The sequence below is a fragment of the Macrotis lagotis genome, chromosome 5, assembly GCF_037893015.1.
Source record: "Macrotis lagotis isolate mMagLag1 chromosome 5, bilby.v1.9.chrom.fasta, whole genome shotgun sequence".
Taxonomy (NCBI): Eukaryota; Metazoa; Chordata; class Mammalia; order Peramelemorphia; family Peramelidae; genus Macrotis; species Macrotis lagotis.
This window is the reverse complement of record NC_133662.1, coordinates 110,543,212-110,567,746: the sequence shown is the minus strand read 5'-3', so window position 1 is coordinate 110,567,746 and position 24,535 is coordinate 110,543,212. Positions and strand designations below refer to the sequence as shown.

At 36.1% G+C, this 24,535-nt stretch overlaps 1 protein-coding gene across 3 annotated transcripts in view; it reads left to right on the top strand.

The window, feature by feature from the left end:
• The window catches only part of PPIL6 (peptidylprolyl isomerase like 6), a 92,913-nt gene that overhangs the window by 15,163 nt on the left and 53,215 nt on the right, over positions 1–24,535 (top strand). For 2 of the 3 annotated variants that reach the window (XM_074187322.1, XM_074187320.1), the window contains exons 2-5: positions 5,604–5,699; positions 9,135–9,323; positions 19,278–19,340; positions 19,429–19,576. In XM_074187322.1, the coding sequence (XP_074043423.1) occupies positions 5,604–5,699; positions 9,135–9,323; positions 19,278–19,340; positions 19,429–19,576 (496 nt within the window). The remainder of the gene's footprint in view (positions 1–5,603; positions 5,700–9,134; positions 9,324–19,277; positions 19,341–19,428; positions 19,577–24,535) is intronic. The other variant, XM_074187321.1, reaches the window with a different exon arrangement.

Below are 24,535 nucleotides of genomic sequence, written 5' to 3'. Positions count from 1 at the left end.
AGAAATAGAACATTTAAAAGACTCATCTCAAAAAAAATTTGAATAAGCCATAAAATAATTCTCAAAGCAGACTCCAAAGAACAGATGGATTTACATATATATTGTAGCAAATATTCAAAGAACTCTGTTAACACAAACTGCAAAAATAGTAAGAGCCTCTGCCAAATTCCAAGATGCAACATTGTCTTTATCCTAACAGAGCAAGTGAAAACAGAAATAAAATTATAGATTAATATTCCTAATGAACATTGAAAGAAAAACTTTAATAAAATATTACCCAAGAGACCACAGCAATATACCAAAAAGATTATACATTAGGACTAGGTTGAATTTGTACTAAGAACGCAGGATTAGTTATATTTGAGGAAAATTATAACCATAATTGGACAATTGGTGGTACAGTAGAGTCAGGAAGATCTGAGTTCAAATGTGACCCCAGATATATATTGGCTGTATGACTCTGGAAAAGTCACTTCACCCTGTTTGTCTCAGTTTCCTTATCTGTCAAATGATCTGGAGAAGGAAATGACAAACCACTCACTCCAGTCTCTGCCAGGAAAACTTCAAAAAGGATCACAAAGAATCAGAAATAACTGAAAACAATAAACATAATTCACCCTGTCAGTAACCACAACAAATATGTGTATATTTCAGTAGATATAGAAAAAGGCTTTGACCAAATACAGCACTTTTTTTTTTAGTTTTTGCAAGGCAATGGGGTTAAGTGATTTGCCTAAGATCATACAGCTAGGTAATTATTAAGTTTCTAAGGCTGGATTTTGAACTCAGGTGGTCCTGACTCCAGAGCCAGTGTTCTATCCACTGCATCACCTAGCTGCCCCTACAGCACACATTTTTGTTAAAAACATTAGAAAACATAAAAATAAATGTTAATTCCAATAGTACACATCTAAAACCAAGAGCTAACCTATGTAATGGAGATAAAAAGGAAGAATAAAGGGAATATGTCCATTGTCACCATCCCTATATCATATAGTGCTAAAAAGTCTAACAATAGCAATAAGACAAGAAAAAAATTGAAAAAATAAGAAAAAGTTAAAAGAAATAAAAATCACTTTTTGCAGATTGTATGATTGTATAGAAAACCCTAGAGACTCAACCTAAAAATTAAGTGACAATTATCCACAAAGTTGCAAGATCAAATGAATCCACATAAGTCATCATTTCTGTATATCACCAACAAAACCTAGCATAAAAGTATAAAGTATAAAAGTATAAAATAAATTTATCAAGGAGAACAAAAGAACATTTATATTGTAAACCCCTCAAGGACAAGGACTGGTTTTTGCCTCCTTTTTATCCTTGGGGCATTGTCTGGCACATAGTAGGGTGTTGATTGTAGTAGGCACTGAATGGATTCAAGGGAAAAAATGAAAAAATTGTGAAAGGAAAGGGGCCCTATAACAGTACCATATCTAAAATTGTGGTCGAAGTAACCATCAAAATACTTTGGTATAAGTCTAAAAAATAAAGAAGCCTATCAGTGGAATAAATTATGCACATATTGTACAGAACCAAGGTCACAACTACTGTTAAAAATTCACAATTTTACAAAAACTGCTAAGAAAAAATGGACAGTAGTTTGGCAGAAATTAAATGTATAGAACTACTTTTTACCATTTAGTAAGATAAGCTCCAAAAAGATTCATGCCTTATTGAAAGTTAAGTTGCTTTAGTCTACAATAGTTCTCAGCCCTACTTGTCAATTGACATTGGGGAAAACTGTGTTGGGGAAGGAGACATCTAGTTCTCAGCTTTTTGTTTTACCTGTTTTTTGCCACCTTGGGGAGGAACTGAGATGGCAGGACCCACCCTCTTTTACTGACTGAATTGTCTCTATCTCATATGAAAATTTCAGATAAAAAAGCCCCACCTTGAAGCCATCTCTGATCTCCAGTGACCAGCCCATCAAGAGGCTGCTACCTTGAAGTATTTAGAATAAACTCCTCTTAATTTTCTTGTCTTAAGTTTTGCTTCCTTAAAGCAGGATAAAAGCCCAAAAGATTACCTAGATACAGAAGTATGCATCATAAACAAATGCAAGCAATAAGGAAGAAATTAACTCTCATATCTATGGATAGAGTAGAGTTCATGATCAAACAAAAGATAAAGAGGATCAGAGTTTTGAATATATATACATATGTATATAGTATAAATGTTTTTGCACAAACAAATCCAATGCAACTAATGTGAGAAAGGAAATAGTAAATGGAAAATGTTTTTGCTCTATGTTTCTTTGATAAAGATTTTATTTCCAAGATATCTAAGGAATTGATTCTCTGGAGAAGAAATCAAACTGTTTGTAGCCATATTAAAAAAAATGTAAATCACTAACTAAAGAAATGCAAATTAAAACTGTCCTGAGGTTCTATCTCACCACCCAATAGACTGGCAAAGTTGACCAAAAAAAAAAGAAAAATGACAAATGTCATGGAGAGATAATATGAAAACAGTCATAATGATTAATGTTAGTAGAGTTTAAGTTGGTACAGTGATTTTAGAAAGTAACTTGGACAATACTACCAAGTCTTATACCCCAAAGTGATAAAAGAAAAAAATAAGAAATCCTATAAATAAAACAATTTATGGCAATTCTTTTTGTAGCCACAAATAACTGAAAACTAAAGGTGTATCAATCAATTGGGCAGTAGCTAAACAAAATGGTATATGGATGTAATAGAGACTATTGTGCTATAAATAGTGAAGAGAGGTTTAGTGAAAACTTGGAAGACTTCTGTTTAACAAAATGACCAACCATAATTTCAGAAGGCTGATAAGGAATGCTACCTACCTCCAAACAGAGGTAGATGAATCTGCAGAATGAGTCACACACATTTTTGGCCACGACTAATATGGGTATTTGTTTAACTTAGCAGTGCATATTTGTTACAAGAGTTTTTGTTTTCTTTGTTTTTCCCATTTGGGGGAGGTGAAGTATGTATGTGTGTTGTGTGTGTGTGTGTGTGTGTGTGTGTGTGTGTGTGTGTGTGTGTGTGTGTGTGAGAGAGAGAGAGAGAGAGAGAGAGAGAACAACAACAACTTGATAGTTGGGGAGGAGAAGCCAGAAGAAGCTCAAAAAATGTTCTATTCAATTAAATTTATCTAAGACTAAATGTGACAAGAGTCTCTTACTCCTCTTTCCAGCTGTTTACTTCATTAAATGGAATGTACGCTTAGGACTAAGACTCCCACATTCAGACACTTAACAGATTAGGATCAATATACAACCAAGGCTCAACAACTTGGAACTATGCCAGCCCACTTATCTCACTTTTTCTGTCTCCTGCATCTAACAATCCTCTTTTCATTCATTCCACACTCCCACAAGACACAGCAACTCATTTCTGAATAATTTCTGAAGACTATTTCCCTTCTCACAAACTGGAACACTCAATACAAAAGCTCTCTGTCCAGATACCTTCCTTTATTCAACCATTTCCTAATATCTAAAAGCAACCGACACCAGCCTCATTCTATTTTCTGAGCTTCTTGAATGACCCCGAGAAATATCAAGCAGTCAGCTTTGTGGCCATAAGCCTTAGGCACGCAACAACTCCTTTGCTGTTTGGCCCCAAATTATTTGTAATGTCTGATCTCTGTCAATGAGTTGTAGCTCATTTGAGCAGCAGGGAGTCAATCTTGCTAGCTTCTTGATTGTCTCTCTCTCTTTTTTTTTTCCAAGGCAATGGGGTTAAGTGGCTTGCCCAAGGCCACACAGCCAGGTAATTATTAAGCATCTGAGGTCGGATTTGAACTCAGGTACTCCTGACTCCAGGGCCAGTCCTCTATCTACTGTGCCACCTAGCCTCCCCTTGATTGGCTCTTGCTGGTCCCTATCTGGTTCAAGTCCCTATCTAAGGGTCCCTCTTGGAACACCAGAGTCTAAGTCTCCATAGCAAAAGGAAAACCATTGGAGGTCAGGTTATCACAACATCAACTATAAGACAGGTTTTATTTAACATGAAAAAATATGAAAAACTAAGAATTGATATGTAAAACCCAAAATGATTTTAAAAACTCTTCCCTTCCTTTTCATGCAATCTTCCCTAGGGATCTGGAAGACTTCCCTTCTGATTCTACTAACTCCAAAACATCTTCATTTTTGCTAGAGAACCAAACAACCCATCCTACGTTTTTAAGTCCTTCTATAGTTCCTTTTAATGGCCAAACCCAAAGGTTTATTTTTATCTCAAATGGATGAACTAGCCCCAAGAGCTATCAGTCACCATAGTTTGCTGTAAATTGATTGTGAATTGTATCTAGGAAGAGGCAGCAAATTTGTACCTTATCTGAGAGATACCATCTTTGTTTAAATAAGGCTTATCTGTGGAGCAATAAAGACTTTCCACTTTGTCAAACAATTAATTCAAAACCAAAAGGGTCACTGACAGGGCAATACCTTAATTCACCAAATCTCTTAACTTCCCAACAAGTCTTCAGGATGTGGGTTCAAATTCTACTTTAGTCATTGATTAACTATCTAACCTGGACCAAGTCATAGAATTTACCAATTCCTGAGTTGAGATGGGGAGATGCCTTCAGAGAGAGAGGGATTATAGTTCTACATGTAGTAAAAAGTGGTATTCATTCAATTTAGTGTCCCCCCCCACACACACTTTTTTATTCTTTTTTTCAAAATAAAGTTTTTTCTATAATTGATAGACATTGAAGAGAATACTAGAGCAAAGAAACAATGCCTTTGTCTTATATGGTGTTGATTTTCATGTTTTTAAGGTTTCTCCAGCATATTAAAAAGCTATTTTCTTTCATTTCATTAGCTTATAACTCCATTTGTAACAAAATTAAGATCTGTTGAAAAAAATCATTTAACAAATGTGTAGTTTTTGTCTAAATAAACCAATTGTCTCTTAACATCATTCTTCTCTCCTCTTAAATTATAAACTCCTTGAAATCAGACACTGATTTACTTTAACTTTGTATTCCTAGAGGTTTACATAGTGTCTTATACATATTATGTGCTTCATAAATAAATGTTAATTGAATTGGCCTTTATATGTTTATAAGAAAACCAGGTTACATATAATAAATTTATGTGTTCCTCAACTAAGAACTTATAACCTATAAATAGTACTATCAAAGAACAGCTAAAGTAAATATTTCAGTTTCAATAAAGTAAGATATTTCAATTTTCTCTCAGCTTCCAAATTGTGTTGGGAAGACAAAAAAAAAGGTCAAAGGGAGAAAAATGGTTGTGGATTTTGTTGTTGTTTGTTTGGTGTTTTTAAATATCTCCCGTCTTTAAAATATCTATATATTTTATATCTCTGAGCAGAAATCATCAATGTAGGTATGCTTTTAGAATTTAATAACTTAACAGGCTTTTTAAAGATTTCTTTTATATTTTTTTGTTATAAAAGTGCCTATAGAATAAGTTTAATGGGAATTAAGGGGAAATTGCACTAAAAGAATATGAATTGATCATAAAACTGCTTACATGATATACTTGAGGCAGACCATAAATTATGCAAGACCTGCTTGAAATACTATAAAATAAAGGTAGAATAATTTTATCTTAAGAACAACATTACTGAAAAAAATATTTCTTTCATTTTAAAATCTAGTGTCTGAAGATAACTCATCCAGACAAATTTAAAGACCCTATAATGGTTCCTCTTCATGAATTTGCATGGCATGAATTTCTTCAGGAGAAAAAAAGGGTACTTTTAAAAATTATTTTTTTCATATAATGAAGTTTTATCTTAATTATTTCTCTTTAGAGATGACCTGAATCTGAAAGGGTAGCCTTTTTATTCTTGTATGTTATTTGTTAATTCATATGCTTTTCAAGTTATTTCCATCAGGCTTTTGTGAAGAAGTAAAATACTCATTCTGGGGAGAGCTTAATGAAGGTAAGACTTGATAGCTTTGTGTTCTGTATAGAGCTTCTCAGCCTAGTAATGGGATGCCAGTGAATGTTAATTGATGATAATGATTATAATTGTTTACAGTAAGAATCATACTGCTTTGATAGGAATTATAAATAATTTGTTCATTTGCTGTTATCCTTCATACTTGAAGAGAACCAAATGATATCACTCACTGTGTGGGAGTCAAGGTACAGTGTGTCCGACTGTGGCTGGTCAGATCGGGGTAGGTTCTACCACATGTCAGACACAAAATAGCCTATATTTGGGAAGGAGATGTTGCTATATTTTTTTTTATCTCATGTTTTTTATTTTACTTTGAGCTACTGCAATTCTGTTTTGCTCTTAAAGAACTTTGGTATAGATTGTGAGACACTGACCGAGAATTGCAGCATGGCATAACCACATCAAAGAAGGCAAAGTAGTCACTAGCTCCTCTTTAAATCCTTCCATGATGTATGTGGACTGAGAAGGCCTGGCTCTGCTATACAACTTCCACTTGGAACTACAGTCTTTGGTTCCATAGTTGTTTTCTTTTTTTTTTTTATTTAGGTTTTTGCAAGGCAAACGGGGTTAAGTGGCTTGCCTAAGGCCACACAGCTAGGTAATTATTAAGTGTCTGAGACTGGATTTGAACCCAGGTACTCCTGACTCCAGGGCCGGTGCTCTATCCACTACGCCACCTAGCCACCCCGGTTCCATAGTTTCTAAGAGTGTTAACTAGGCCAGGACTTTGGGATATTTAATTACTGTAGTAGCAAGCTTTCTTTGAAGATGAGTGAGAAAGGGACTTGGCTAGTCTACCACTTGGCTAGTCTACTACCAGTATACCATTTGGCTAGACTACCACCAGCTAGTCTACCACTAATATACCACTTAACTAGCTTAATCAGTCAGGCATTTATCAAGGACTTCCTGTGTACAAAGCTCTGTGCCAAATACCGGGGATACTGTGACAAAAATTAGACAGTTTCTCCTCCCACAGAATGTCCATTCATTGCATCAGAGGAGATGATTTTCATGACACATCATACAAAAGAAGACCAAGGTGATTTTGAGTCAGGAAGTTTCTGTTAGGAAGAGGGAAATAGGAGCAGATGGGAAAGATCTCACATAGAAGAAGAAGGTATGCTTGAGGAGGGCCTTCAAGGAAGCTAGAGACTAAAGATAGAAGAGAGCCAAGAGCACTCTCCTGGAATGAGCCTGGGAAAAAAGCTATGGCTGCATTTGGAGAACCATGGCTTTTCTGTTCTTTGTTTTCCCTATCCATGTTCCCTCACCCTGATAGGAGGGAAACCAACCACACTTAGGGTACATAGAATCAGCCTATACATAAGCACCTGTGTTGCAAATTAATCAGTATTTATCAAGTTAAACTACATATAAAAAGAACTTGGCCCAGTGTCTGAGTCTTCATTGGCACTTTTAAAATGTGTATTCCCTTTCCTTCTCCAACTGGATTTTCTTCTTGGAAGAGCAGAGCCCCAGTAGAGCCCATAGCATAGAGAGAAAACTGCTCTTCCACCCCTGGTACCCCCCCCCCAGTTCTTTTGTTCTCTTTCTCTTTGGGCAACACTGTGTGCCAGGGACAGTGAGGTGCTCAGTGGATGGAGTGCTGGGCTTGGAGCTCATATCTGGCCTCAGATATTCCTTAGCTGTGTGACCCTGAGTAAGTCAATTCACTTTTTGGGCCTCAATTTCTTTATTTGTCAAATGATTTGGAGAAGGAAATTCAATATCTCCACCAAGGAAATTCCCAAGAGTGAGACACAACTGAAATGGCCATACAACAAGCAGCAAACAGTATAATGTTTACCTCCCCCCCAAATTTCAGAAAACTCCTTCGGTCCCCTATTACTTCTTGGATCAAATGGGTTTAAAACTCTTCCTAACCTGGCCCCTTCCTGCCTTTCCAGTTCTCTTTATATCCTAACTCCTGCTTCATACCTAATGACCCAATGACACCAAGCTTCTTGCTGTTCCATAAACAAGGTTCTCAACTAAGTGCTTTTTCCCATGGCCTAGAATGCTGTCCCTCATCTCCACCTTCTGGTTCCCTTTAAGTCCAGTTCAAAATCTCATCAAGAAATCTGTCTCATCATCCTTGATGGCACAACAGAGACTTTGGTAGTAAACCAGAATTACAAGAGAAATGAACATGTATGTGGAAGCCCAGGAGTTCACAGGCCTTACAGAAATTTGCATTAAAGAGGGAGGAGAAAATGGAAGGGGCATGGCATGGGAGGGGGATGTGTGGAAACCCCCTCTGAAAGGGGAGGAGCCAAACAATGGCAAAAGTCACCATCTTTAGCCTTGGGGCTAGAGTGCTAGACTATGAGGATAGGAGGGCTGTCTTACCTGCAAAGGACCAAAACTGCACAAGTGTCTTTCCCCACTTGGCGTAGTAGACTGATTGGAGCCTGTCTTGCCTCCCAAGGACACAAAGGAATCATGTCTTCTGGGAGTGGGTTCTTCATCCTTGACAATATGCAGGGCCTCCTGCATGCTCTGGATCCAGCGTTTCTGAAAAAATGAGGCAACTCAAAAACACAAGTTTAGGGAATCTTTTAACACCCTTCCCCCAAAGTTTACCCCCAGTATGTCCTATATACATTGCAAGTTGTTGGCATGTTATTTCTCCCAATAGACTGTGAGCTCCTAGAAAAGAGATATTTTTTTTACTTTTTTTTGTTGTTTCTTGGCTTTATCAGAGTACCTACCCTTTAACCCCTTCCAAAGTATGACATGGTTAAAATCTCTGACTTCAGAAATTGTTAGTGACTTCATTTTGTTCTCAAAATATGATGAATAAAATGTAAATAGTTAATATAACTAGAATGTTACATGTAGACTGGATATACCACTCAAACATCAGTCTTTTGAAGCATTACAGAGTTGTTTACAATGTCTAACTGTCCTTTTTAAATCTTCAGTCCTATTAGGCAAACTCTTGACAGTGTTTTTTAAATTACGGTTCTAAATGCCCTTTCCAAAAGTAACTCCCTTCTCCCTCTCCTTAGAATGATGACTAATAAGTCCAGGATAATAAAAAGAATGACTTTTCTTAGGAAAATTTTTTTTCTTCAACAGAGCAAAATTTCAAAACTGAAAAAAGCAAAAAATTTTGTGGATGGGACTAAATTAAATCGTCATTCAGCTAAACATAGATTCTAGCTTAAGAAAATTGTTAATTTTTCCAATCTAAATTTTTTTTATTTTCTTTTATAGGAAATGAAAGGTGAAATATGGCAATACCCTTCCACTGTGATGTGTTTTGTTAATGATCAGCTTTTGGGCAATGAAGGCTGTCTGCAGAAATGGGCTTATAAGAGATGGGGTTATAAGGATTTTAAGCCCACAACTCTTTATGAAGCTCTTACTTCAGATTATGTGGCCAGTTACTTGAAACAAACTAAGGCAAGTTATACTTATTTTTTTAAGGGAATAATGGAATAATAAAGAAACATCTATTCAATGCCTGCTATGTGACACTGACTGTGCAAGGTGCTTTACAGACTAGAAAAGGGCAGATAGATGACAGGCCCTATTCTTGAAAAGCTTAAAATTGAGTTGTAAAATAGAAGGAATTTTCAAGGTCATTTAATTCACCATCCCTCCCTTTTACAGATAAGGAAACTGAAGCAGAGATTATTAACTTTTCTGCTGGACCTGGAGTCAGGAAGATCTGAGTTCAAATCTGACCTCAGTCACTAGCTCTGTGACCCTGAACATGTCACTTAGCCTCTGTTTATCTCAGTTTCCCCCTCTGTAAAATGAAGGTAAATAAAAGTACCTCACCTCCCAGGATTATTGTGAGGATCATAAAGCTAATCATAGGATTAACACGGTGACCAGCACATAGTAAGTGCTAAATAAATGTTAGTTAATATTATTATTGTTGTTGTTGTTATTATTTATTATTATTTGTTTCCAAGCTCACAACTGGCTACAAGTGATAGAGGTGGCACCACACTGCCTCATCAAGTCTTTTAGAACTGGAGTATCAGGCTCCTGACTCCTCTTCTTGTTAGAGAGTCAGAAACCCAAGGGACCAGATTAAACCTATTGGACATTCCAGTATGAGTTAACTTTAAGCAAATATTTTCCTCTGAGGTCCAAAGCACTGAGAGAGAATGAATGACTTATAAAGACAGTTAATAAACATTTATTAAAGTGTGTGAATGATTGGGGGTGTTTCTTTGGAGTATTGGAGACTGCAAAAATCATGAGGGTCTTTGCATCACCAGAGACAAGAAAAAGGGGGTTTCAAAAAGTGGAAGCAGTGCAGAAAATAGGGTGTGGGAGGATACCAAAGTCAAGCCATCTACTTAACAACTTTGGGGAAAAGCTAGTACCTAGAAGCACACAAAGCCCAATCTCACAACTGATGTGCAAAGAAGCTTTGACTTGCTCCATTTCCAGTTGAGGGTATTTTTCTCCTCCTTAGGCAATCTAGTGATCCCCACTCCTAGGGACTCACCATATTGCGCTTAGTGTAGACACACGGGCATCCATTTAGCCAACTATAAGGAGCATTCCATTACCTCAGTCTTCCCCCCACCCCACCCCCTGTCCTCAATTCCTCTTCTCTCATGGCAGAAATTACAGATATATGTCACCATGCTATCTTTGATATCTATTTAGTTACTTCCATTTAATGTACTCTAGAATTTCTTTTAAACTAAGATGCCAGTTTGGTAGTATACTCTTGGAATGCCTGAAGTTGGTGGTTTTTACACTTAGAACCTAGGCAAAATAGGGAGACTCAGTCTTAAATGAGCAAACATTATTAAATATACAAAAAAATTACCTAAAATGGAGTCCCAGTAAGATGGGATTAAATTCAAACTATTAAAGAATAAATGAAGTTTAAAGTATTTGCTGCTCTCTTAATGGATTTACCCAGGGAAGTGCCAGCCATTGTTAAATTTTCTGTGACAGCATTTATATCTTGAAAATTTTGACACGCACTACAGATCAGAGCTTGAATTATTTCTTTCTGATTGCTTGCAAATTTTCTACTTGACCTGGGAACTCTGGAATTGGCCATAACTTTCTAGGAGTTTTCATTTTAGAATATCTTTTAGGAGGTGATCAGTAGATTCTTTCCATTTCTGTTTTATGTCTGGTTCTGATATATCAAGGGCATTTTTCCTTGAAAGATGATATAGGCTCTTTTTTTGATCATGGCTTTCAGGTAATCCAACAATTCTTAAATCATCTCTCCTAAATCTGTTTTCTAGGTCAGTTTTTTTTGTGATATATTTCATATTTTCTTCTACTTTTTCCATTCTTTTGATCTTGTTTGGTTGTTCTTATTGTCTCAAGTTTAGACAAGTTTCCACTTGTCCAGTTTGAATTTTTAAAGAATTATTTTCTTTATTGAGCTTTTGTTCTCTTTTTTTTCCATTTGGCCAATTCTACTTTTTAAGGAGTTCTTTCTTTAGTAAATTTCTCTGGGCCTCTTTTTCCAATTGACCAATTCTGATCTTTAAGAGAGTATAATCTTCAGTATCTTTTTGTGTCCCCTTTATCAAGTTGTTGACTCTTTTATTCCTGCTTTTCTTGAATCACTGCCATTTCTTCCAGGAATTCTTTTTGTGTCTGAGATTGATTCATATTTTCTTTGAGAATATAGATCTAACTTCTCTGCAGCCACAAGCTCTAGTGTGAAAGTACTCCTCTTCACCCTGGGACTGTGACCCAGGGTGTGATCAGTGCAAATACAGAGTCCTGCCCCTGGTGCCAACAAAGGGTGTTGTGACTACCTTCTCATCTAGGGGCTGAGTTCCAGAAGCAGTCCCTGTCCCTTTGGGAGATGAGTAAATGTGTAGGTGTTCCTAAACTTACTCATATTGATCTGTCTGGCACTGTGCTTGAATCAAGACTATCTTCTCCTTGGATTGGCATTTCTACCTTTTCGCCAGTGTTACATGAGAACTAGGGGATGACCTAGATCATATCCAAAACTATAGCTTTTCCTCTAATATTTTCTAGGTCTGTCTGCTGTAGCACATTTCTTTATGATCTAACAATCCCTGCCACACTGGTTCTAACATCTCCAAACTCTGAACATCTCCAACTGCTGGTTTCTTGTGGTGTGGCCAATACTAGGACACATCGAAGTGTCCTCCACTCTCAACCTGGTGTGATAGACCTTTCCTTCTAAGTTGTCTTGGACTGGAAAATTATTTCACTTGAGCCTGCCACTCCAGAATTTGTTTTGAAGCATTATTTATAGTTATTTGGAGGGAAATTTGGTAGAGCTCAGTCATCTTGGCTTCACTTCTTCAAGGAAACTTCCAGTGGGAAGCTGTTGTGGTCTTTTTCCATATCAAGGATGAACTCCAAGAAGAGATTAGAGGCAGCATCTTTGCCTCCCAGCAACAGAACAAATTTCCAGTTTTCTTTTCCTGATGGCCCTTGTCATATCCCACCTGCCAGAAAAGTCTGCTTATTGGGCCACCTCTTCCTTGTGGGAAATAGACCCTTGATTGATAATGTGGAAGGGTTTCTACCAAAGTTTTTTGAATCTCACTTTCTTCAATCTAGATTAATTAGCTCGGGCAGGGGCAAAAGATTGCCAGAAGCTCCTTTCAAACCGGAAAATATGATTTATTCTACACTATCCCCACTCTGATTGTTAACTTCTTAGATGGTTTAGCTGCCCCTTAGGGAGATGAGTAAGGCATATGTAGGTGGTCCTAGACTTACTCATAATGATCTGACTGTAATGTGCTTTAAAATCAAGACCATCTCCTCCTTGAATTGGCATTTCTACCTACCTATTCACCAGTGTTGACGTAAGAACTAGGGGATGACCTAGATCATGTCCAAAACTATAGTTTGTCCTCTAACATTTTCTAGGTCTGTCTGCTGTAGTGCATCTCTTTATGGACTAACAACCCCTGCCACCCTGGTTCTAAGTACTGCCCTAAACAGAGCCCATCCATGAACCAGCCTACCCACTACTCTGGATGAGGGAATTCTACAGAACCATAGAATTTTACTAAGAAGGGACCTCAGTGGCTACCTAATTCAACTCATACCCAAGAAGAAATTCTCCACTAAATCATATCCAACAATTGGACATCCAGGTTCTACAAAGAGATCTTCAAGGGTACAACTAATTCTACTTTTTTCTAACTAGCTTAAATTTGCCTCTTTACAATACCCAACCATTGATCCTGGTTCTGTTCTCTGTGGTCAAATGGAAACAATTCTAATTCCTTTTCCACATGACAACCCTCCCCAACCCTCCAGTTACATGCAAAGGTAGTTTTCAACATTCATCCTTTTTCAAGCTTTTGAGTTTCAAATTTTTCTACCATTCTCCCTTCCCTCCCCCCTCCCCATGGCAGTGGTGTGGATTGTACATGTACAAGATTGTGATTAACATATCTTCATATTAGACATGTTGTAAAAGAAGAATTAGAAGGGGGAAAATACCATGAGAAAGAAATACTACAAAAGAAATTCTTAAAAAGTGAATATAGTTTGCTTCATTCTGCATTCAGTCTCCATATTTTTTCCCTCTGGATATGAACAGCATTTTCTATAACAGGTTTCTCAGGATTGTCTTTGATCACTGAACTGCTGAGAAGAGCCCTGTGTCTGTCATAGTTGGTCATTTCACAATGTTACTGTTAATGTGAACAATGTTCTTTTGGTTCTATTCACTCCACTCAGCATCAGTTCATGCAAGTCCCTCCAGGCTCTTCCACAGTCCCTTTGCTCATTATCTCCCAAAACACAACAGTATTCCATAGCATTCACACACCACAACCTGTCCAGCCATTCCCCAATTGATGGGCATTTCCCCAATCTCCAAACAGAAAGAACTGCTTTCAATATTTTTGTACAAGTGGGCCTTTTCCATATGACAGTCCTTTATGTATGCCCCCCCCACAGCTTCCTTTAATCAGATTTAGTTTATTAAGAGCATAGAAACTGTTTCTGTAGAAGTTTCTGAAACAGAACTATCAGAAAAGATCTTTACTTCCAGTGCACTTATTCTGTTCAGGAAGAGTAGGAAGTGATAGCTATGCCACAGTCATAGAAACCTGAATACCATTGCCATCCTGTATTTTTAATAAACAAACTGCTGAACCAGCTGGCATGGCTGTTGGTATTCACTTAACTGAATCCCCAAGGGTGATTCAATTTGATATAGAAATGAGAAGATGAATAGAAGTTGACCTTCAAAGTATATGTTGCCAGTTCAGTCAGGAAACCTGCTTTTAAATTCCAGCCTACTTTGATTCAGTTATGTGACCTTGGACTTTCAATTCTAATATTCTACCATTTCAGTTAACTAGTATTAGCCTTTCAATTTATGTCATTATGACCTTTGGTTTATGTAATTTTTGTCCCATCATTTTTGAAAGGTTCAAAAACTGAATTATTTTTTGTTTTAGGACCTTCTAATAGGATACAAGTATATGTGTTTCTTAAATATTCTCATTTGGGTCTTTGGGTCCTATTAAACATTCTGTACTGATCCAGATCAGGGCTGTCCAACCTTACTTTTAAAAGTTTTTATTGAAACAATAGACAGTATATTTTGATTTGCTATTTTAGTGAGAGCTCCTCAGTAGCTTGGCTTCATTCACTAAAGCATGTAGGGGGCCACATAAAATTTACATAGGGGGCCAAATTTTGGACAGCTCTGATCTAGGTCATTTGTATAGTTGCAGAAATGCCAATTTAAGGAGAAGATGAATTTTGAAACATGTAATAGATGAGCAAAAAATAAATATAAATCCATATAAAGCAAGAGCTTTGCAAAAGTTTCTCAACTTTGTAGGATATAGTTATAACCCCTTCAATGTCCTCCAGGATACTGGACCTAGAAGATACAATTTGCAATCTTGATAGTTTGTTTACTTCAGTATCCATCTTGATCTTTCTGAATTCATAGAACATTTATTGAAGAGACCAATACATCCATATGCCATAGGAGCTATCTTCTCATAGTCCATACTGCTCCATGTCATATCCATACCCCTGTATGTAGCATCAGTCTTCAACTCTTCAAGGGATGGGGGGAGGATTAACATTTCTAGAAAATGCAAAAGTCAAAAAGGAGAATGTTGATATTGAGTCTAGGGGAAAATAAGGAATTGGGTTCCAGCAAAAATCGTAATCACAACCCTTTTGCTCCATCCTAACCCCTGATCTGTCTTTATCTTAATTCCCGCCCCCCCTCCATCCCATGGTGCATGCTCAGATTCACCATTTCTGGTTGTATGGGACCATCTGCTCATTAGAGGCAGACTTCTCTAGGATTGAGCATAGGCCAACCTTTTGAAGGAGTACAGAATGGGGAGACCCTGTAGTCTATACCTGGTAGTCTGCCAAGAGTAGCTTCATATGCATTCTCCTCGAAGACAATGGCTATTTTGTTTTAATAATATTAGCAGCTAATTTTCATATAGTGCTTATTATGAATAGACATTGTGTTAAGCACTTTAGAATTGTCTCATTTGACCCCCCAAGACAACCCTGAGGTGGGTGTTATTATTATTGTTGCTGTTATTGTTATTATGATGATGATGGTGATGATGAATAGAGCAGGTAGGAAAGAGTTTCTATGCAAGAGTTGAGGTCTAGAATGGCCAATGAACTGGGTTAGAATTGGAGAAACCAAGAGAGTGGTAAGGAGAGGGTGGGCTAAATTAAACAATGTCCAATGTTAGGCAAGGAGGTCTTTTATTCAAAGGAATTTTGGAGAGAAATGTTTCCTGGTACCAGGAGTGACAGAACTTTCCAGATAACCCTGGCCTTTAACAGAGAGCATTTCATACCAGCTGATCCCCTTTGGACTAGACTTCCAAGAAACTTCACCATAGGGAAATTTATCTTTTAAGTTTTCATCAGCCTTGGTAGCTAATACCGTATTAGAACCCTTAGTAGCTCGTGCCCTCTTCTTGGAGGTAGAAGCAAATAATTCCTTTCAGAGCCACCACTTAAAAAAAAGTTGACCATCTCTTTCTTTTCCTCTATTTCCTTTAAACTGGACTTTATTATGCCTCAGCACCTCATTTTAATTTCCTTTTCGTGTCATCTTTTCCTGTTAGATTGTAAACGCCTTGAGGACAGAGATAATCAAACCCCCAGATCTGATAAAGTTTAATAAATATTTATTAACTGATTGCCTGAGACACACTTCCAGACCCGAAGACCAGACTCCTGACCTCCTCCATTCTTTCTTCCTTTAATCATAGAAAACTTTTCTCTATTCTTCACTAAACCTATCTCTACTTATGCTTTTGATTTCATGCCTTCCTTACTTCAGAACCTTATCTCCAGCAATCCAAATCTCAGTGATTTTGTGCCCTTTCGTGCATTTTTAATCATGTCTTTATTTTTTTTTAATTTTTTTCTTTTAGGTTTTTGCAAGGCAAATGGGGTTAAGTGGCTTGCCCAAGGCCACACAGCTAGGTAATTATCAAGTGTCTGAGACCGGATTTGAACCCCGGTACTCCTGACTCCAAGGCCGGTGCTTTATCCACCTAGCTGCCTTTATTGATTCCTTCCACACCTACCTATCAAATGAAAGACTATAAGTAAAGTAGTTTACAAATCTTAAAGCACTATCTATACATAAATGAGCCATTATTATCTGCTTACACACACTCACACCTTAAAGCCTTCCACTGATTCCTTTTCCCTGTCTAGTCACCTTCCTAAATCTCCTCTTCTTTAATACTAAATTAATTTTTAACATTGTCTCCATCAAATACCTACTTATTTCACATTTTTTTTTGTCAGCCCTTTAATTGTTTCCTTCCATCTCCCTTCTTTCCCTCCCACCCCCTCCCTCATCTGAATCTGTTGCCTTAAAGGTGAACAGTGATTGTTTGACTCATTCCTCTCTGGCATCTCTCATCCACTGCATCCTGGGCCATCGCCAGTCATCTTGACTTATATCTTGCTACTGCACTTAAATGACTCTTGGAAGAAAGAATGAGGCTGACATCTTTGCTCAGTTCTACCTCACTTAAAGCCAATTCACAAGTAGATCAAGACATCACCCTCCTGATGTCATTGGTTCTCTTCAGGAAGATAGATGAACAGCATCCCAATCAAGTCCTGTTGACCCAACTTTAGCTTACATCTACCTCCTCTTGATTCCCCTGGTCAAGATCAGTATGTTGACCCTCATGTATATAGTATCTATTGACCACTGAACATAGGCTTACCATGAGCAGGATACAAGTCTCCACCATCTTCTGCTACCATGACCAGCAGAAACTAGACTGCTTTTAATCAACATACTGCAATTTCCTAGATCTAAGCCAGGCTTATTCCCTGAAATGATCTTTTTCTTCATTTTATTTTTTAAATTCTTAACTATTTTTTTAAAGCCCAATTCAAAAATCACCTTCTCCCTGAAATTTTTCCTAAGTCTTCAGGAGATTTCTATCTCTCCCACCTCACTTTGCATTTATCTTGTAATAGTATGTTATAGTTTTCTATGTCTTAATCCATTGAAACATTTTACTTGCTCCATCAAATTAAGAACTGCATTTTATCAAAACATTCTGTCACACTCCCAACACAGTACAATGCATATAGAGTAGATGCTTAATGTTTGTTGAATTGATTTGAGGAGGATGAAACTATTTTAAATAGTGTATTTTTGCCATCCTACTCAAAAATCGTCTTAATCTTTGGGAGAGTATGGGAGGGAACATTGCTTCGGGGCAGTTTCATTTTGTGATAGGATTTGAACATCTGTAATAGGGTGCACAGGACCTTGACCTCCATAAAAACTTATATCCCTAAAAACTTTGAGCTTTCTAGTTTTTCCAGTCTTTATGGCTCATTTCTCAGTGAGAATTTATAATAACCCTTCCTTACTTTCTTCTGAACTATTGTCCCTGCCAAGTTAAGAAAAACAAAATGTCCCCAAGGAAAATAGATAGATGAAGATCATTAAATCATTAACATGAAACAGAAATTCTTAATCTTCTGTGTGTCGTGAATTCCCTTAGCAGTTTAATGAAGTTTGCTCTATAAATCCTGTATCAGAATAATGTTTTTAAAAGTATAAAATAAAATACATAGTATTACCAAGAAAACTATTGAAATGCAGTTATCAAAATATTTTTTAAAAAAGTTCACAGACTCTCAGTTACAAACCAAGGTAAAGAAACTAATCCATTCATATTTTCTCCAATTCATTTTTTTAAAAAATTACTTAAGCATTTATTATATGGAAAGAACCCTGTTCAGACCTAGTAATTCAAAGACAAATATTAATTAATCCATGCCCTAAAAAGTTGATATTTAAGTAGGGTGTTTTTCTACAACTCTGTCCTGAATTGAATTCTTTTTCTAAGGAAATTCAGTCATCCTACAAAATATGTATGTAAGCACATAAAAAAAGATGAATACATTTTGTAAATTTATTTTATATACATACACATAGAGTTATAATCTATGATGTACAAGGAGGTTAAATCATTTCTCTTTCCTATTCTGTTTACTATATAATGTTTTCTCTTGAATGATAGCATTATTTTTTAAGTTTTATAATCAAGGATTTATTTAAATTCAGAGGCATATAAATTTAATTGTAATTTGTAATCATATAATTGTCATTTAAGGCTATTAGATAACAATTAGTATTTGATTTCTAAAAATAAAAATGCATGCAATGGAAGTAGACATTTTCAAACAAATTATGTTTTATTTCATTTTGTGTTAATCAGGAAGAGTAAAATTTTTTTAAAATAAGAATGAAAACTGATGTGAAATGAATTTGAAAATTGAATTTGTAATTCAGTAAAATGTAAACACCTTGAGGATAGGGACTGTGCTGTATCTTTGATTTTGTATGCTTTATAGTACTTAATTCATAAGTGCTTTAAAAATGCTTATTGATTGAAATGTTCATTCTTAAGTTTTTCCCCCTTAAAAAAAAATAACAAACTACCAAAATATTCTGTTTCTGGATGCCCTTCTAAGAGCTCAGACAATTTACCTCTTAATTTTTTTTTGTTTGTTCTTTTGCACTTGCCCAAGGTCACATAGCTAAGTAATTATTAAGTGTCTGAGGTAGAGTTTGAACTCAAGTCCTTCTGACTCCAGGGTCTGTGCTCTACTACTGGGTCATCTAGCTGCCTCTCCCTTGATTTTTATTGTCAGCAGAAGAGAAAATAACAGGTCTCAAATCTAGATAGAGACAACAGTATTTGAAGCTTTACTGCCTCAAGAAATGTTTTTAGTAGAATAGAAGTCAGTTCTTCAACCTCAGAATCAATTTCCCTTCCAGATAAGTTCAGAATTTATGCTGATTGATCATTGCTATGACTGTCTTATTTGTTGTTGATCTTTTATTTTCTTTATTTCCTAAATTAATAGCGTCCCATGGTTTTCTTGGAAATTACAATAAATCAGAAACCCATTGGAAGATTGCTTTTTGAGGTAAGAGATAAGTTTTTTAAAAAATACCCCTCCCCCAAAACCTGAAATTTGAAAATTTAATTTTGCAAATTATCTTTTCTGTTTTTAGCTCTATGCTGATCTTTGCCCCAAAACTTGTGTGAATTTTCGGACTTTATGCACAGGGAAAGCAGGGTACTCTCAAAGTGGTTTAAGATTGCATTACAGAAATACCATTTTCCATAGATTGGTAAAAAATGGTTGGTTACAAGGAGGAGGTAAGTTGTTCTTAAGTAAATTTAAGTTGTATTAATGAATCAGCATATCCAAAATATTATTTTGTTGAACCATGTGAAATTAGTATTTGAATTGTGTGGTAAAGCTTTTTAAAATTAGTAAAGACAGAAGAGGTTTGGTTTTTTTTTAATTTTACAATTATCAGTGGAAAATATGTCAAAAGTCCACCACCAGATCTTTTTAAAAGCTTTTTTTATTTTTTCATTCATATGCACATGTATGTTTTAAAAAAATTCTTTCCACCCTCCCTTTCCACCCCTCCCCTCAGCAGCAAACAGTCTATTTTTGATAAACATGTTTACAGATTAGTTATTTTCAGTATGAGGAATTAGAATTAAGGGAAGGAGATACATGAGATAATTTCTATAGGGTTGTTTTTGTTTTGTTTTTTCTTCTTCTGGATTGGGATAATATTGTCCAATAGCCCATTTAAAATACATCACCAGATCTCTAGGGGAGTGTCTCAAGGACCTGTCCTTGGTTCCACACTATGCATATCTAAATTAATTACTAGGGTGAAAGTATAAATGGTATGTTTGTCAAATTTGCAGGTGACACAAATCGAATAGTAATAGATGACATGTTAGATGACAGTCAGAATTACAAAAAAGTCTTGACAGGCTAATCATTGGAATAAATCCAATAAAATAAAATCTGACAGAGAAAAATGTAAAATTCTACACATGGGCTTAAAAAAAATCAGCTTCCCAAATACAAGCAATCATGTATGACTAGATAAAATATGAGTGTCTAGGATGTGTTGGTTTTGGGTGAATAGAACAGCAGGACCTCAGAACTCCAAAGTTAATGGAGTCATATATTACATTGATTGAAGAATCACATCCCCCAGGACAAAGTTGGTGAACATCTTACTGTACTCTGCCCTCTTCAGGCTACATCTTGAAAAATATTTATTTTTGGAGAGCACATTTTAGGAAGGACATCAGTAACTGGAGAAAACCCAGAGGATGGGGATCAGCCTGAAAAAAGGTCATCAAGAACATGTCTTGCAAGAATTGGGGATGTTTAACCTTGAAGAGAAAACTCTTTCAGTACTTGATAGGTTATCATATGAGAAAGGAATGAGACATTTTACTTGACCAAAGAGGGCAGAATTAGGAGTAATGAGTAAAAGCAGTAATCAGATTTCAGCTTGATATTAGTTGAAATTCCTAACAATTACCACACTGTAATAGTGGAATGGATTGTCTCAGAAGATAGCAGACCCTCCCTTATTAGATATCTTGAATCGAAAGCTGAATGACCATTTGGAAAAGAAGATACAAGGAGTTCAAGCATAAGTTAAATTAGATGACATCTGAGGGTCTTCCTTGTTTCAAGATTCTTCAATTCTCTGTTTTATTTAATGTCTCAAGTGACATAGGAAATTTTGCTGAAAATGTCTGTTAAATTAAAAATAGGTAGATCGGGGCGGCTAGGTAGCATAGTAGATAAAGCACCGGCCTTGGAGTCAGGAGTACCTGGGTTCAAATCCGGTCTCAGACACTTAATAATTACCTAGCTGTGGGGCCTTGGGCAAGCCACTTAACCCCATTGCCTTGCAAAAAAAAACCTAAAAAAAAATAGGTATATCACTTTAGGGGAAATTGGCTGCAAAAGAATAATAAATGCAAACTTTGGAAGAGAAAAGCAATGGAAAGCATCCCCTTCTCCCCAATCCCCTCACCCACCCAAATCAGGGTGTTTATTTGAATAAATGAAAATGGTTAAAGAATTTCCATCTTGATATTGTCTCTCCATTTTTTAGTTTTCCTAGGTCTTTATTTTGTCATTCCACAAACCAAATATCTAAATAACAATTATAATAAAATTAAAGTTTGAAGACAGGTAGATAGATGACCTCCCATCAATAGCACTCATTAGGCATACTAGTTACAGCTAATCTAAGCAATTTAAACACAATTGGCTTGTTGTGGAGAAATATATAATTACTTTCGATGATTTGGGCAGATTCTTAAACTAGGTATATTTAAATTTCCTTCCCTCTTATGTTCTCTCTCTCCCCACATAATTTGGAGCTTTTTTTTTTTGCAATGCATTGGGGTTAAATGACTTGCTCAAGGTCACACAGCTAAGTAATTATTAAGTGTCTGAGGTCAAGTTTTGAACTCAGGGCCTCCTGACTCCAGGGCAGGTGTTCTGTCCACTGTACCACCTAGCTGCCCCTAGAACTTTTTTTAAGAAGTTGAAAGCAATCTGAGCAAGCACCTTGTTTTTCCTTCATCTTCCTGATTGTTCAGGAGTTAGATGCATGGCCCTCCTAAACCTTCACCTGGACAGGAGACCTCAAAGTTAGAATAGACTCATGAGAAATTAGGGTGATGAGTGCCCTCCTGATTTTTATGTTTATCAAATCAAATTAGACCACATGATTTTCTTATCCGTCAAAAAAGAGAATGTACAAGCTTCTTCTATGTAGAGAGTTCCAACTGCCTTTAATATCTATCTCTGTCACCTAAAATGGCATCTGCATTTTAAATAAATGTATACCTTTGCTAGAGAGTAGAGTATAAGACTTGATGAAATTAAGAATATAAGTGGTTTCCATTTATTTACATGAAAAAAAGGAGTAGAAAAAATTGTGAAACTGTTCATCTTAATGTAATTCTATTCAAACTTTAACAAAATTATTTATTGTTATTTATTTATATTCTAATCTTACAGCATTATGAGAAAGAGGAAATGAGTTGCTAAATGAGACAGCATGGTTTTGTGCAAGGAACCCTGAACTTGGACTCATTAGAACCTGGCCCTGTGTCTGTTTCCCTACCTAAAGGCAATCAGGATTAGGTGTCTTGCCTAAGGTCACACAGCTATCAAGAGTCTGAGGTCTGATCTGGGCTCAATTCACTACATCACCTAGATGCCTCAAAATTTCTTTCAAAAAGTATTGTCATATGTAGCAATTTTCATAGAGTAAGACCTTAGTAAATGGTGAATTGAACTGAATTATAGAATTTCAGGCTCTGAAGGATCCCTGGAGACCATTTATTTTAACCTCTTCCTAAAGAATTAAATTCTTCTTTAATATCCCAGACAACCTCCAGTAATAGGGAGCTTACCACTTTAACAAAGTGGCCCATTTGATTTCTGGATACTTGTTCTTATTAGGAACTTTATGTTGAGTAAAGCTACTACTTTCTGTAACTTCTGTCCATAAATCCTGGTTCTGTTCAGTGTAACCAAAGTCTGGTTCCTTTTCTATTTTATCATTATAATAGCTCTTAAACCTTCAAATAGGGTTTATGGTTCTCCCCCCCCCCCCCATCTTCTTTCAAGCTTAATTATCTTCAATTTCTTTTTTTTTTTTTTATGTTTTTGCAAGGCAAATGGGGTTAAGTGGCTTGCCCAAGGCCACACAGCTAGGTAATTATTAAGTGTCCGAGGCTGGATTTGAACTCAGGTACTCCTGGCTCCAGGGCCAGTGCTCTGTCCACTGGGCCACCTAGCTGCCCCTAATTTCTTCAATTAATCTTGGTTTTGAGAGAGTTTTAAGATTTTTTTTAAATCATCCTGAGTTGAACTTCTCAGGAACAATCTCCTAAAATGTTGTATTAATCAGAATAGGGTACAGTTCTCCAGATGTAATCTGACCAGTAGAAAATATAATCAGATGATCATATTTCTAGATGCTATTTTCTACTCATGCAACTTAAAATTGCATTGACTTCCTTACCATATGTATCAATTCATATGGAGCTTGTAGTACATGAACTACCCTGGTTCTTTTACATATAAACTGTTATGTGGCAATATAGTTTCCCATCATATCCCTGCGCAGACAACTCTCTAAAACTTTTAGCTACTAAAACTACAGGTTGCAAAGCAGGTACTGCGAGGATTCCTTGCTAGGAGTTTCTTTAATGTATCAAAGAAATGGAAAATATCAGATATTTTGATAGATATGACAGAACCATATCAAAGAAATATGGTTCTTTAAAATGGTTGTACAACTGATTATTTGAACCTAGGTGTAGTAATTTACCTAGAACACTATTCAGTTTCTTATTACTAAAGTCAGGCTTTCATATAAGTCATTTGAGAAGTTTTCTTTTTTCTCTCCCCCTTCTGTTACCCTACATATTTAGTTATTTTTCCAACTTTGTTACAATCTGAAATTTGATAAACCTTCAGCTATTTTTTACTTTGTAAATGATTCAGTGTTAAATAGACTCTTGTTATATGACCTTGGGGAAAAAAATCAACTAATTTCTGTTTGCCTTGGTTTCTTCATCCCTCAAACAGGGATAATATAGGATTCCAAGGTTGTTGTAAGGATCAAGTAAAATAATATTTGTAATGCAGACCCAAGCTTACTATCTTTAATTTTTAAAAGTTATCTTATGTATTGTCATTTTTTCTAACACTTTTTTTTCTTCCATTTGTATTTGATTCTTCTTTCACAAGAAAGATTATGTTTAGCATAATCACACATGAAAAGCTTTTATTAGATTGTTTTCTGTGGGGGGGGGAGAAGGGAAGAATGGGGAAAAATGTGGAACTCAAAACCTTGCAAAAAATAATGGTGAAAACTATGTTGCATGTTGCTGGAAAAACAAAAATATTTTTTAAAAAGATAATGTTTATAAGATATTTGCAAATTTGCAAATGCCTGTCCCATCACAGTCATTATATAAATGTTACTGATGATGATCATGATGTTGCTAATGATGTTACTGTCCCAGCTAGAATCAAATTTATAACAAACTTCCCACCTGTCATTATTACATTTTGATCTGTGTAATGTCCACAGGTTCTGTATCCTAATCTTTTCTTTGTATTTTTTTATTGTGCAGAGCATTTCTTTGTATTTTTTATTCTGAAGTATAAAGATGGCATAGTGACTCAAGTTCTGGGCTTGGAGTCAAGAAAACCCAGGTTTAGTGCCAGTTCTGAGCGTTATTAATTGTGTGGTCTTT